We start from the raw sequence: 13,451 nt of genomic DNA, 5'->3' as shown, positions 1-13,451 counted from the left end.
CAGGACATTACTGGATATTCTTGTGTAATTGCTACAGAATAATTTATGTTATACTTTGTTATTGCTACAGAAGAACATTTATTTTATTATTTTACATTTACATTTTTTTCCTGGGGACCCTGAGACACCCCATTGAAAACCCGTAGGCTGCGGATCTCTTAAGATCTCACTGTTGGGTTTGTAAGGCCATTAGGGCTGGGTATCGTCACTGATTTCTAGATTCGATTCGATTAAAATCTGGGAAATTTTGCCTCAGACACAGAGTCACAGGTTCTACACTCCATAGTGTACATAAATGCCATTTCTTTTGCACAATATCCAATTGCTAACCTCTGTATATTCTTTATTTCACATATATGTACACACACACACACACACACACACACACACGTGTATATATATATATATATATATATATATATATATATATATATATATATATATATATATATATATATATATATAATTGAGAACCTTCTGGAAACTTAAGCATTTTATTTTACATGGATATACTCACTCTTTAGAATAAGTAAACTTAACTCTTCCTCTAAAACAGATGAATAAAAATGTATTACTAATTGCAAATATGTACTCTGTGACATGTGATAATCATGCATTCAAATCAAAATCAAAGATAAATAACAAGTTATAATTACAATTCCAACATTTATTATGCCATTCAAAAATATTGTAGCAATCACATACGTTTTTCTTAATTAAATTTTCTTCAAAATCAAGCCAGATTCTTGTAGGATTCAATATTATTTAATATATAAATAAAACCATCACAGATTAACTTATTGTAAATATGGCAAAAAAAAAGGGGGGGGGGGGGGGGAAGCCGACTTGTTGGTTATCTGAATAACCACAGTTTTCTGCACACATTATGTGTTGCTAGCGGAATGGAAATCACTGGATGCACTGGATGTCATCTGGTAGCCATCTAAAAAAAAAAGAGTGAAGTTATTCTGTGTTGTGTATTCAAAAAAAAAATACAACAGTAGATACAGTACGACACCAGGAATCTGTAGTTTTGTTGGCAGATTAAATAATTGTATAAATAACATTTTTTTAAATGACATTTTGTATGTGTTGATGCAAAACGCATCCAATTATTATTTTCCATGTTGGACTGCCTGATCAAAGTACAAGCACACCTAAAAACACACAGCTTTCACTTCATTTTTACAGAGAAATTAAGTTGATGGTTTCCTTGATGGTTCTTTACCTCTTCCACGTCTTCCACGTCTCCAGTTCCTTAAAAATCGAAGTCGACTTGATGTTGAGTTTCCAGCACTTGTGCTCTAAAAAAACAAAACAAAAAGCAAATCAAACAATATTAACAAGAAGCAAATTAGCTGTGATTAACAAGAAAGGAAAGAAAAAAGGAACATGAAGCCCATGACAGGGAATCTTGTTCTTACCCCTGTCCTACTTCTGGACGGTTGTGACCATGATGCCATTGCTGACCGCACCTGATAAATGAAATGTCAAATGTTAGAACACTAAAATAGAAGTCACAGAAATTTGATAAATTTGTTCTTATTGCCAAGCCAAACACTATAAGCAAACTATCTTGTATTGTTTTTGCACTATGGTGATGTTCATCATATTTTTTTGTGTGTGTTCTTGTGTGGAATATGAGCATATGCACATAACTGTTATTTATTAAATGGTCCCGTCTACTACTTGTCTACTTCTATCCTCAAGTCTGAGTAGCCATTTAAATGGGCTTACAGAGAAACCATGACATGGCACTGAAAGTGGAAGTGGATTTTAGTGCAGTATTATTAGAATTTATATTTCTGTTCTTAAAATTGAGCTGTACGTACCTTACCGTCCAGCAGTGTTCCAAACACCAAAATAAAGAAGCCCTTTTTAAAAAACAGAGTAACATGAGTTATCAAGGATTTAGTGATTAAAGATGCTACTATCATGGTATACAGATAGGGGAAAAAATGAATTTGTACCTGTAGTGAATTGAAGAATGCAAATGCAATATGGATTCCTTCATTTGTTGAATCAGCCAGAATTCCAATTCCCAAACCCCAAGTTATGCCAAAAAATGGTGTGAGCACAGCCAAGCTCTTGGCAATAACCACTAAGACGTGCTTTTCCTCTGCTTGTGCAGCAGTTGTTCCAACCCTTCTCCTTATGATTTTGTACAAAACCACAACCAGGATAATGAGGTTTATCACCACTATTAAAAGTGCAGGAATCACAAATGCCAGCAGAGCTTTGGACTTTTCCCAGTTGAGCCAGCATATGGTATTTTCTCGAATGTATCCGTTGTCAGGTGCAGTTGCAGCTATAGTTACTGTTGCAATGACGAGAGGAGCTCCGTAGCCTAGAAAAAATCCAATGGCCAGCATAGATGCTTTAGACAAACCCCCACCAAAAACATTAGTTGTACGGTAGAGCAGCAGCATAGCTGAGGCCAGCATCCAGAAGAACAGGGCTAGGTAGAAAAAATGGATAAAAAAGGTAGCTGCAGTGCATGCTGGGGGGTTTTTAACTTTTTCATCTGAAATGGCCGCTCCAATTATAAACCAAATGTTTGCAATCAGGAGGGAAACGGCGATGTTAACAATGGCAACATGACGCAAGTAAGAGGTTTCATTCTTTCTTATTTTTCTCCAAATGAGGCCTTCAATGATGAGACATATGACCAAGGATCCCATCGAAATGCCAACTCCAATGTAGGTTATAATGTCCAAATAGAGTTTCTTCGGACTGTTCGGTGACATGAGGATGGAGAATGAGGTCAGGTGGTTGCAGTTGCAGGTGACAGTTTCTGTTTCATTTATGTTTAACACTAACTCGCAGCCCTTGCCGTCCCATCCTCCCAGACCATCAAAGAGGCTGAAGTTCCAGAAGACACATTCAGGGTTTCCCAGTGTACCATTTAAAATATCATATGTGAAAGAGATATTATTGATTTGGCCACTGGACTGAACAAGTACAACCCTGCCGTTTATGGACTTAAACGAGGAATTGGCCTCATCTCTTGCAGGTAGTACGTTATCTAACGAGTTAAATACTATCATAGTGATTGTTTTGTTATCTCCATTAGACTCTGGTATTTGTATTGTCACTGAAGAATTAAATTCAGCATTGAAAGTGTCTGTGAATGTAGTTCTGTTTAACTGAATAAAGCCTGTCATAATCTCAAAAGTTGCATTGACAAGACGAGATGTTATTTTTTCAAGGGAGTCCAAAAATGATGAGCTAACACTTTTAACATCAGTGTTGTTTGAGATGCTTTTGGTGTCATTGTTATTCAGAAGGTTCCATGTTTGCTTTGTTCCATTGATGGTGAGAACCCCTGCTGTTATCAAGACATTCTATAGTAAAGAGAAAAGAATGATTTTAGATTAAAAACATTAACTGTTCAGAATGTGAAAACGTCTGCAATCTAATCAACATACCTCCATTGAATCTCTGCTAATTGAGATATCGAGGGATGAAGATTTGTTGGCGACATTGCTGAGTATTCTCACAATAGCTTTAATGTTGGGAGGAGATGTAATCACTTCTTGAGTAAAATTGACAGTGACGTTCTTGAGCTGTTCCAAAAATCCTGGCAATGTAGCGGCAGTCAAGAACTGTGAGATTTCAACAGAGGAAAGAACAATGTTACATGTTAACTCCACTTAATAATTTTATATATTCTACTTATTTTACTTTCTTCTAGTTTTCCTGCTGGTTTAAGCACAAGTGATGCATATGAGGCTTCTGATGCATTTTTCTCATTCCCTTTTGAAGGAGAACACTGGACCACACACACAGGACCACTGTGCATCAACAGTACAGATATTCATTCATTACATACAGCCAATATACTGATATAGAATTATTATTACACATAATTATTTGCTAGTCTTGGTATCCGGGAATCAGTCTGCCAGGGCCTCTGCTCCCATTTTACGTGCGACACCCATTGCAGCTGACCCCCAATGGTACCTCCTACAGGACTGCGGGCCTACAGGAGGATGAGCCCATGTCTCTTTTGCAGGCTGTGTCTGGCACACTATGTGCAGAGGTGTCCAGTGACCATATGATTTTACTATTTCGTGGCTGACTGTGGACTTTATGAGGACCATGAAACCACCACAACATAAATACCTCAGAGAGAACACTGACAATAAAGTGGAGTGGGTTAAAAACACAACTGCACTTTACAGGAAGGGCCAGTTTTCTCTATTTTCTGAGGCAGATGAGGTCTTTTAACATCTGTTGGATAATACTCTATGAATCTGTTGTGGGCAGTGCTTTCCTCTGTGATGCTGCATGCTGTACCCATTTTAGGTGGTGTTGGGGAGTAGGATGGTATCTAAGATAAGTTGAATACAGGACAATACCTCCCACCAACTCCATCACAGTTGCCAAATTAGGGTTTGGCTCAGACCATTACTACATCTGACCTCTGTATACTTTATACATATGTACACACACACACACACACACACACACACACACACACACACACACACACACACACACACACACACACTTAATGATGTGCATACATTATTATAGTTCCTATTCTTGTAATTCTCCTGTTTCTTGCATTTTGCACAAGACTGTTGCTTGAAGCTTGCACACAAGAATTTCACTCGCATGTGCTGTACCAGTGTACCAGTGTATTGTGATGTGACAATAAAAGTAATTTGATTTGACTTGCATTGTGTTGCCTTAATTGAATCAATGATCAATCTGTTGTTGGAAACAACCAGAGAGCTAGGTTACCTGGGACTGGTCAAGCAGCTCCTGAACTGGCAACAGGATGCAGTTGTTTTCAACATCGTCAAAATTCCCATTTTTCTTACACACTGCAGTTATTTCTCCCACCTTGTTTGGTTGTGAACAGGGCACTGCAGCTTTGTAGCCTTCATATCCTTGGCCAAATGTGTCATTTATACAGATAGTTTCTATAAAGAGAGAGAAAAAATACCTCAGCAGTTTTAACATGTATTTTTCAGTTTGCAGTTATTAATGCATAATCACATTCATACTTGTGAATATCTGAATGTATTAACTAATACTCACTTTCTGAGGATAACTCTAGTGTTATTGTATTTTTAAAAGTCTTGTTTTTTAACTGACAGATGACTGTCTTTTCCCCTTCTTGACAACCTTGAGGTGTAGTATAATTATAGGTAATCGAAGTATTAGTGCCTAAACAACAACAATAAAGGTAAGTTAAAAAAAAATCAGGATTGAAAAGTTATAAAATAATATTAATCAATAATATAAAAAAATATCAATCAAATATAATAATATTAATCAAGTTAAATATATTTTAGTTTGTTTATTTTTGTGTCAGGCTTACCTGCTGTAGGAAAGTCCGGAAACTCAACCTCATACCCACCACTCACACTGCACTCCAGATTCACACTTCCTCCAGGACATTGCACATACTGTCTGATTGGTGAGACTGTGATTGTGGGTTTTCTTTTCAGACTGAATGATGTTGCAGATTTCTGACGAAAAAATGCTTTGTCGTCTGTGCGCATGAGCCGACATTCATAAACTCCTGTAATTAAAAGTGAAATTTTCAAATTAAACCAACAAAAGGAGGTAAAAAAAATTATTTATAATAACAACAATAACATTTTTGGAATACTCCTGGTTTTCCGCCCTCATACACTGAAACTTTACTTTTTAGCAATCCAAGGCTAAAACAACGTCTATAAAATATTAATTTTTTATATATCAAATTGGTTAGTCACCTCCAGTTACAATATTTCTCCATTTCTTTGCCACATTTCTCCAAGTATTTTTAAACTTCTTAGCTCTGAACATGCATTTTAAAAATAGCTCATACATTCAGTAAGACACTGGTTAAGCTGCTAATACAATACCTAACATTTTGTTAACTAAGCTGCTAGTTCCTTTGACATTGTGTTAACTGGGGTGGTCAAGTTTTAGATACTAACTGATACTACACTACACTGTTTTAGAATGGCAGTTGTCTCTAAAAGGAAGTTCCTTATCTTATCCAACCCTAATTTTTCTGGGAATAACCAACTGCGATTGTGTAAAAATATAGCTTAAATGCTTAAAAGCAGAACATATTACATTCTGTATTGAAATGAAAGGACTCTTTACAATGTATTGTGAGGAAAAAAAAACTGGACTGCACAGAACTAAAAAGTAGAATATCAGCTCATTAATAATAAAATAGTACAGTAAAAAAAAAAAAACCTAATATTCTGTTTGGCCACAAATTGTCATAAACTGCACACCCGTTATAATGTGCTTGCAAACCCAAGAGGGGAAACTGTTTGTCTGCCCCCAACCAATGGCGGTACTCTTTTGCATCACTAAACTATTATTTGAGAAGTGAGCCATAGAAACTGGGAAAAACTGTATATCAGAATATTAGTGTACCTATAAATGTCACGTCCCTTAGTTTAGATGCTATTGTGGTCCTTAAATCACTGGTTAAAATGCATATACTGCTCACATGAAGTGTAACAGCTCAGCAAAGGAAAACATTTTTTTGGCTTTTGTACCATATTTCTTTTGTATGATCTGTGTTGTGGATTTTTTGGATGACATGTATACCTATACACTATATATCTATCTGCACTGAACATATATACTGTATACAGAGTCTTCCGCACCAGACATTTTGCTCTCATCAGAGTTTATTGCGGTGGTTCAGTAACATGGCAGAATTCTTCTGCACTGTATTTCTGTGAGAGACTTAGGCCCAACCATTGGATACCTCTTCAATACATAAAATAATTGTAGTGGTATATTTACTACACTAAGACAGACTGCACTATAATTATTTTTGGGTGAAACTTTCTCTGCAATTTGTTCTTTTCAAAAGCGGGTCAGACTGATTGATGCACTGACAATGCTTGCGTTGCACTGTAAGATGAATTTTACCCAGCCAATCAGAATTTTGCTGTTGCTCTGGCCTGAGTACTAAGAGAAAACTGTGATGCAGAATTTTAATTTTAATTAAAGCAATTCTATTAAAATGTATTCCTATTAAATGCACCAACCCATTTCTTACCATTGTCAGCGCTAATAAACCTTGACACAGTTAAGGTTGATTTTCCATCCTCAATTGGATTAATTCTGTGTTCTCCATCTTCAGATATGAGCACCATATTACGTCTCCACTCTGCTGCTGAGACATTGCCAAAATTGAGATCCACTGGTGGAGGGCCACATGTTACAGTCACTGTTTGCTCATAAAATCCATCATTTGGCGAAAATGTCAGGGGACCCGAGGCTTTAAGGACAAAAATGTCACACAATTATTAAACAACTATCTGGACCAACAGATATTCACAACATTTGAAAGCATAAATGTAAAAAACTACCTTACCCTCAAATATTACAGGGTATAATTTTGCCAGGTTGTTGGATATGTTTAAATTTGTTGTCTGAAAGTCTGGTGTAATAGAAGAGGGAGCACTGACTTGATATTGGGCAATGGTACTTCCACTCCTGCAACAGAGAACAGAATTCCTTTAAAAAGAATGTAACCACAAAAGAGTTGCCAACTCTTAAGTTCTCACATGCTATGTTCACTCACACAGGCCAAACAAGTTTCATCTCAAATAACAAAAACATCAAATGCCTTTAGTTATGGCAACAACAAAAAAAAGAAATTACAGTAAATTGCAAATAATTAACAATTATTTTTTTCTCTACTGGGTAAAGGCTAAATGTCAGACTATTTCCAGATTATATGTTTTTAGAATGAGTAGTAGAGACAGTTTTACTGCATGTTGAGTTTTCCCTCAGTCACATTAATTTACAACTTAACAGATGGAAATGTTTACAGTGAAGTCTTCGTTGTGATGAGGCAGGATAGACTAAGACATTTCATCACATAAAAGTAACCTACGTTTACTGCTTTAATATCTTTTTATTCTTTCCTCCTAGTTTATTAAATAAAATATATTGTACACTTCATGGCTGAAGGTAATAAACAGAATCAGTGACAAAGCGCAGCCTTTGGCCAGCACTCTTCATCTTGCTGCCAAAGCAAACCAAGCATTCAGTCCATTTGTTAGTGAAGCCAGATATCTTGCATCAACAGGTCGATATTCATGGGCCACAATGGCCAACAGTGGGCCAAAGATGTCACGGTACTGGGTCTGGGACCCAATGTTTTCTGTTTTTTTAATTTAGTTCTTGGTTTTGTTGTTTTTCGTGGTTTTGATTGTCGCTCTTGTTTCCTGCTTATGTTATTTATAGTTTGTAATGTTTAGGTTTCTGTCTCTGTGCCACTCCTGTCTTCCTTGTGTCACATCTAGTCAAGTTATGTTTTCATGTCTGTGCTTCTCCTTGTTTCACTGTCAAATTCGTATTTCTGTGCCTCTCTCGTGTTTCCTCTTACTTTGATGGTCTCATGTCCTATGCTAGTGTTTTCAGTTTTGCTTCCTCCCTGTCTCGTTATGTGTGATTACTCCCAGCTGTGCTCTCCTCCTGTGTCTAATTCCCTCATTATCCCTCTGTGTATTTACACCCTTTATCTTCTCCTGTTTGCTGGTGGGTTGTCTGTGTATCACTCTCTGCAGGTCTAAGGGTCCCATGGTCCATAGTTTGAGTTTCAGTTGTTTAGTTTCGTTTTACTTGTTTCTAGTTTCCTCTCTGTTTAGGTCATGTTAGTTTAGTCATTGCATTCCTGTAGTTTTTATTGGCTCTGCCCCAGTTAAAGGCATGTTTTCAGTTTAAGTTTGTTGTCAGTGTCTGCATTTGGGTCCACGCTCTCTCCACTCCACACGTCTGTCATAGCCGACGTGACAAAAGAACACCCTGAGGACTTCATTTAAAGACTTTTTGTAGGTTATGAAATGTTCAACATGATCAGTTTCCGACTCGCCCTGTGGGCAGTCTTGACCCTTCAAGCTCAGGTCCTCTGCCAGATGCCTGCAGGCTTGAGGGTCCTTTGCAGGATCTTTGATGTTCCAAGGACTGCCCACTTCTAGATGTAGACCTCAGATGTCGTTGCTGGGCTCAGCTGTACCCTTTTGCTCAGTTTAGGAATTGCTGCCCCGAGTGCTCTGATTACCACTGGGACCTATGTTGCATTCACCCTCCACAGCATTCTCATTAAAAGTAAGGCTCCATTTAAAAATAACAGAAAATAAAATGTGAAAATTGTGGCCTTCAAATGAAGTGCCTAACTTCAGAAAAATTCAATAGAAAAATTATTTTAAAATGAATGGGGACACTTTCGCAGAGAATACATCTCATCTTAAATCTTAACAACTGAAGAGTAGTGTCAGTAGGATCTTTTGACCCAGCGTTTTGAGTTTTAGTTTATTTTGAGCCTTAATAAACGGCTCGTTTTTTTGTTATTCCACATTCTGTTTTGGTCTGCTTTTGAGTCCTTCTTCACAATACATGCAGTCTGCCTCAGTCAGATTGTGACAAAATGACCTGACCATATAATGGACTCAGCAGACGGGAGGCAGCTTTCACTCAGCTGGAGGAAGAGCTCCTCTGGAAGTCGTGGCATGCTGCCAACTACAAGCGCATTGTCCGCGGGACCCAGCTGGCTCTCGGAGGTCCCCGGAGCTGACAAAAGCACCCACCTGTTGCTCTGCCTGCACCCAAGGCTCGCCCGCTTCAGGTGGGAGTCCTCTGTGTAACTTCAGGTGCTCTCCAGGATGCATAGGGCTACTTTACCCACACTGGAGAAAGTTATCTCAGGGTGCTTTTGGAATAAAAAAAAAATGCACCATGACAGTTTCTAAGGGCCCAGGTATATAAAGCTTGTTGTACTTCTTTCCTCTTTTGTGTACTTCTTTCTTCATCACACCTTTCTGTAATTTCAATAGCTAGATGACTTCTCTCTAGTCTGCTTTGATCTTAGTCTCTTCCTCTCTATGGAGTGTTCTGTGTATTGTAGCCAAGTATCTCAAAAGGTCACTCAAGGACCACTATAGATCAGCTGGTAAGTTTTAGTGATTGTCACACTAGGGATTATACGTAATGATGTAGTAGACTTTCCCTTCATGTAGTCCTAAAATTCAGCCACAGAGGGTGTACGTTTTCAACTTAGGCATAATCCTTTCTTTCAGATCACCTGCTTTCGAATTCAGTGCCTTCAACACACCAGTTGTTCTTGGAGGTTGTTAACTAATCTCATTGGGTTAGGATGATAATATCCCCCCATAACTAGTTAACACTAAAATATCAGTTTTGTGAAAGGACTTTGCAAAAACAGGTGGAATGTTTCAATAACCATACTATAAAAGGAGTAGAAGAGGAAGAAAAAAAAAACCTTGTTAGGAATAGTTAAGTTAATAAAAAAAGACATTGTGAGTTACCGGAAATCAATTAATTTTGTTTCTATTCCTTGGTTTGTTCCTTCACGTGTGATCTGTTTGAGACAATGACAAAACACAAGAATTAATATCCCATACAGTTAGTAGATTGAGAACACAAGAAAACTAAATGACACAGAAAAACAGCAAATAAAGACTTACAGTCTCTCTAACAGTTTTGTGAAAGTCATTGGTTTCAAGATTGTATTCTTCCTTGAATTCAACATCCATAGTTATGTTAAATCTCTTTGTTGTCGTTGATGTTGTTGATGTTGTTGTTGTCGTCGATGTTGTTGATGTTGTTGTTGTCGCTGATATTGTGCTTGTTGTTGATGTTGTCGTTGATGTTGTGTTTGTTGTTGGTGCTGTTGCTGATATTGTGCTTGATGTTGGTGTTGTCGTCGATGTTGTGCTTGTTGTTGGTGTTGTCGTCGATGTTGTGTTTGTTGTTGGTGTTGTTGCTGATATTGTGCTTGTTGTTGATGTTGTCGTAGATGTTGTGTTTGTTGTTGGTGTTGTCGTCGATGTTGTGTTTGTTGTTGGTGTTGTCGTTGATGTTGTGTTTGTTGTTGGTGTTGTCGTCGATGTTGTGTTTGTTGTTGTGTTTGTAATTGTTGGTATTGACGGTGTAGTTGTAATAGTTGGACATGGATTAGAAGCTGTGAAGAATAAATTAAAATCCATGGAAAAAGTAGGAAATTAACGCCAAAGTCCAAAACAAATTAATTTATTCAAGACATATTTGAATACATTCTGTGAGTATATAACCACACTCTGGTCACGTAAAGATTATTTGCTAAATCCTTACTTGAAATTGGTTCACAGAACTCTCCACCAGGAGGAAGCCCTTTGATGCATTCACAGGTTTGGGAGGTGACATTACTGCATGCACCGTATCGGCCACACTTCTCACATGACCAGGCAAACTGGTCCTCACATTGACACTGCAGTCCTCCAGTGGAGTTTGGATAGCACCCTGATAAAGACATTTAGAATGACCAAACACAGCTCATAAATCATGCACCAGAGTATGAACACATTTAAATGTGACTGAGTACAAAATTCTTACATGTGGTGAAGTTCAAGTCTTCTACGATTAAAGACCCAGTGATTGTTTGGGGGAAAGTCAGATTTTCCACATAGCCTCTAAACAGATCAATGAAATTTGGGGGGAGACTGGATATTGGGAAGAGCAAGTTCAAGTCTATATAAAACTCCACTGGCTCTGTAGAGGAGACAAGGAGAAAATCATCACAAAACTCTTTCACAATAATGAGAAACAATGTTTACATATATTGTTTATGAACAAGCACAACATTTATCTAACATGTTTTTGCTTCTATTCAGACATACAAGGCCAGAAGTAGTAGGGAAGTGAAGGGCCACACCTCTTAATTTTTTAATTTAAATTTTTTTCAGCTCCATTTTCACAGGTGTAAAAACAGTATCTAGCCATGCAGTCACCTTTTTCAAACATTTATGAAAGGATGGATCATTCTAAAGAGCTCACTAACTCAATAACTACTGAGGTCCAAACCTCCTCTGGCATCAGCTTAAAGGCATGAGTTTTCTTGGCTGGGCAGCTGCAGCTGCTCCAATCGAACATAAATTATTAAATTTTGTAAACAACATTGACTTTGATGCAAATGTTTATTATAATGATGAATTATATTCTAAATGTTATTCAATAAGAAATGTAATAGTATTTGCATATTGCATTTAAATACTAGAAGCATTTATATAAATCTTGTTGAAATTGGAAATTATTTAAAAACATTAACTCATCGGTTTCAAGTGACCTAGTAAACCTAGTCAGATTACCAAAGACAGTACTATCCTTATTGACAAAATTGATTTTCCGAATGCTCACTTTTCAATAACAAGTGGATTTCTTTTGACTTATTGAAGTTATAATCTCCCTATTTTTTGGATTATACATGATTCAGATGTTAAGTGTTCATTTAGTGTGAGTGAACCACCTTAAAAATAGTAAGGCTAAGAACACAAGAAAGAATTACGGCATTGAAGACATATAAATAAATCAAAATTGGGATGACGTATATATTGATGACCCAAGTCAAACATAAAATGAAAATGTGAAAAAGTTTTCTTGAAGATATCAATAAATATTTTGTAAGAATAACTCCAAAGTTGGCTGGTAAAACTATGATCTTTTTTCTGTCTGCTGCACCCTGGAATTGCTTTCAGTGAACAGCTTGAAGATAATTGCTTAACATTAATACTAGTGGTGCAACAGATCACGGTTGATCCGTAATCCGAACCGATCCCACTCCACGGTTCGGCACGCACGTGATCCGAAGATTCGAAAAAGAAGAAAAAAAGTATGTGTATGGTGGGCGTGGTGGGTCTGCCAAGTGATAGTTATGGCCAGCGCTAGCGGTCCAAGTGGAGGAGCAGAGGAGTTTGCGGTATTTAAGCAGTATTTTGCCGCCCATTCGACCAGGCTAAAGCTATTACAAAAGCTATTGGGGTGTTTAGCTGCAGACGGGAGGCCGTATTCCATCGTGCAAAACAAGGGGTTTAAACTATGATGAACATGCTTGAGCCACGCTATGATATCCTGTTTGCGTCCACTTTAGTGGCAAGATCGTTTCAAGCATGTATGAGCAGGAAGAGATTTAAGTTGTGGCTGAACTGTCCCAGGCATCTTCTATTGCCCCAACTACTACAAATGGGTGTAGCAACGGAAAGCTACGTGACCGTGACTGCTCATTATATCACAGCGGAGTGCAATATAATGAGCAGTGTGTATTATTGTAGGGTCTACCTTACAATATAAAGCGCCTTGAGGCGACTGTTGTTGTGATTTGGCGATTTATAAATAAAATTGAATTGAATTGAGTGGTAGATACAAAGCCTTATACTGTCCTATATTGAACCATAATTGCTTTTTTTAAAATAATTGCATGGAATGAGTCTTGAGTTGAATGTTTTGAACAGGCAAAAAAGACTTCAATAAGTAAATGTTAATTTTTTTAATTTTTTTTTTTACTGATGCGAAAATTGATCCAATCCGTGACTTAAAACTGTGATCCAATCTGAACCGTGACATTTTTGATCCGTTGCAGCACTAATTAACACTACTACTACTACTACAACTAATAATAATATAGTCCTGCTGCAGTC

The 13,451-nt window shown here is 37.4% G+C and overlaps 1 protein-coding gene and 1 long non-coding RNA gene across 2 annotated transcripts in view; both read right to left on the bottom strand.

Moving 5' to 3' along the window:
* Window positions 1-1,224: 1,224 nt before the first annotated feature.
* LOC308408274 (adhesion G protein-coupled receptor F4-like) overlaps window positions 1,225-13,451 on the bottom strand; it is a gene marked incomplete at its 3' end in the record, with an annotated part of 31,127 nt that continues 18,900 nt past the window's right edge. The window contains exons 5-12 of the mRNA XM_080900463.1: window positions 11,374-11,529; window positions 11,113-11,280; window positions 4,750-4,931; window positions 3,429-3,605; window positions 1,971-3,344; window positions 1,833-1,874; window positions 1,425-1,475; window positions 1,225-1,302 (exon numbers count right to left, since the gene is read on the bottom strand). Coding sequence (XP_080756589.1) covers window positions 1,225-1,302; window positions 1,425-1,475; window positions 1,833-1,874; window positions 1,971-3,344; window positions 3,429-3,605; window positions 4,750-4,931; window positions 11,113-11,280; window positions 11,374-11,529 — 2,228 coding nt within the window. The remainder of the gene's footprint in view (window positions 1,303-1,424; window positions 1,476-1,832; window positions 1,875-1,970; window positions 3,345-3,428; window positions 3,606-4,749; window positions 4,932-11,112; window positions 11,281-11,373; window positions 11,530-13,451) is intronic.
* LOC308393256 lies at window positions 7,160-10,338 on the bottom strand. The gene is made up of 3 exons (XR_013970949.1): window positions 10,308-10,338; window positions 7,349-7,470; window positions 7,160-7,252 (listed from the first exon to the last, which is right to left on the bottom strand). It is a non-coding gene; the product is annotated as an uncharacterized lncRNA (long non-coding RNA).

This window comes from Rhamphochromis sp. 'chilingali', assembly GCF_963969265.1.
Source record: "Rhamphochromis sp. 'chilingali' genome assembly, chromosome: 1".
NCBI classification, from domain to species: domain Eukaryota; kingdom Metazoa; phylum Chordata; class Actinopteri; order Cichliformes; family Cichlidae; genus Rhamphochromis; species Rhamphochromis sp. 'chilingali'.
Note: the sequence above shows the minus strand (reverse complement) of the source record. Positions and strands in the feature narration are given on the sequence as shown.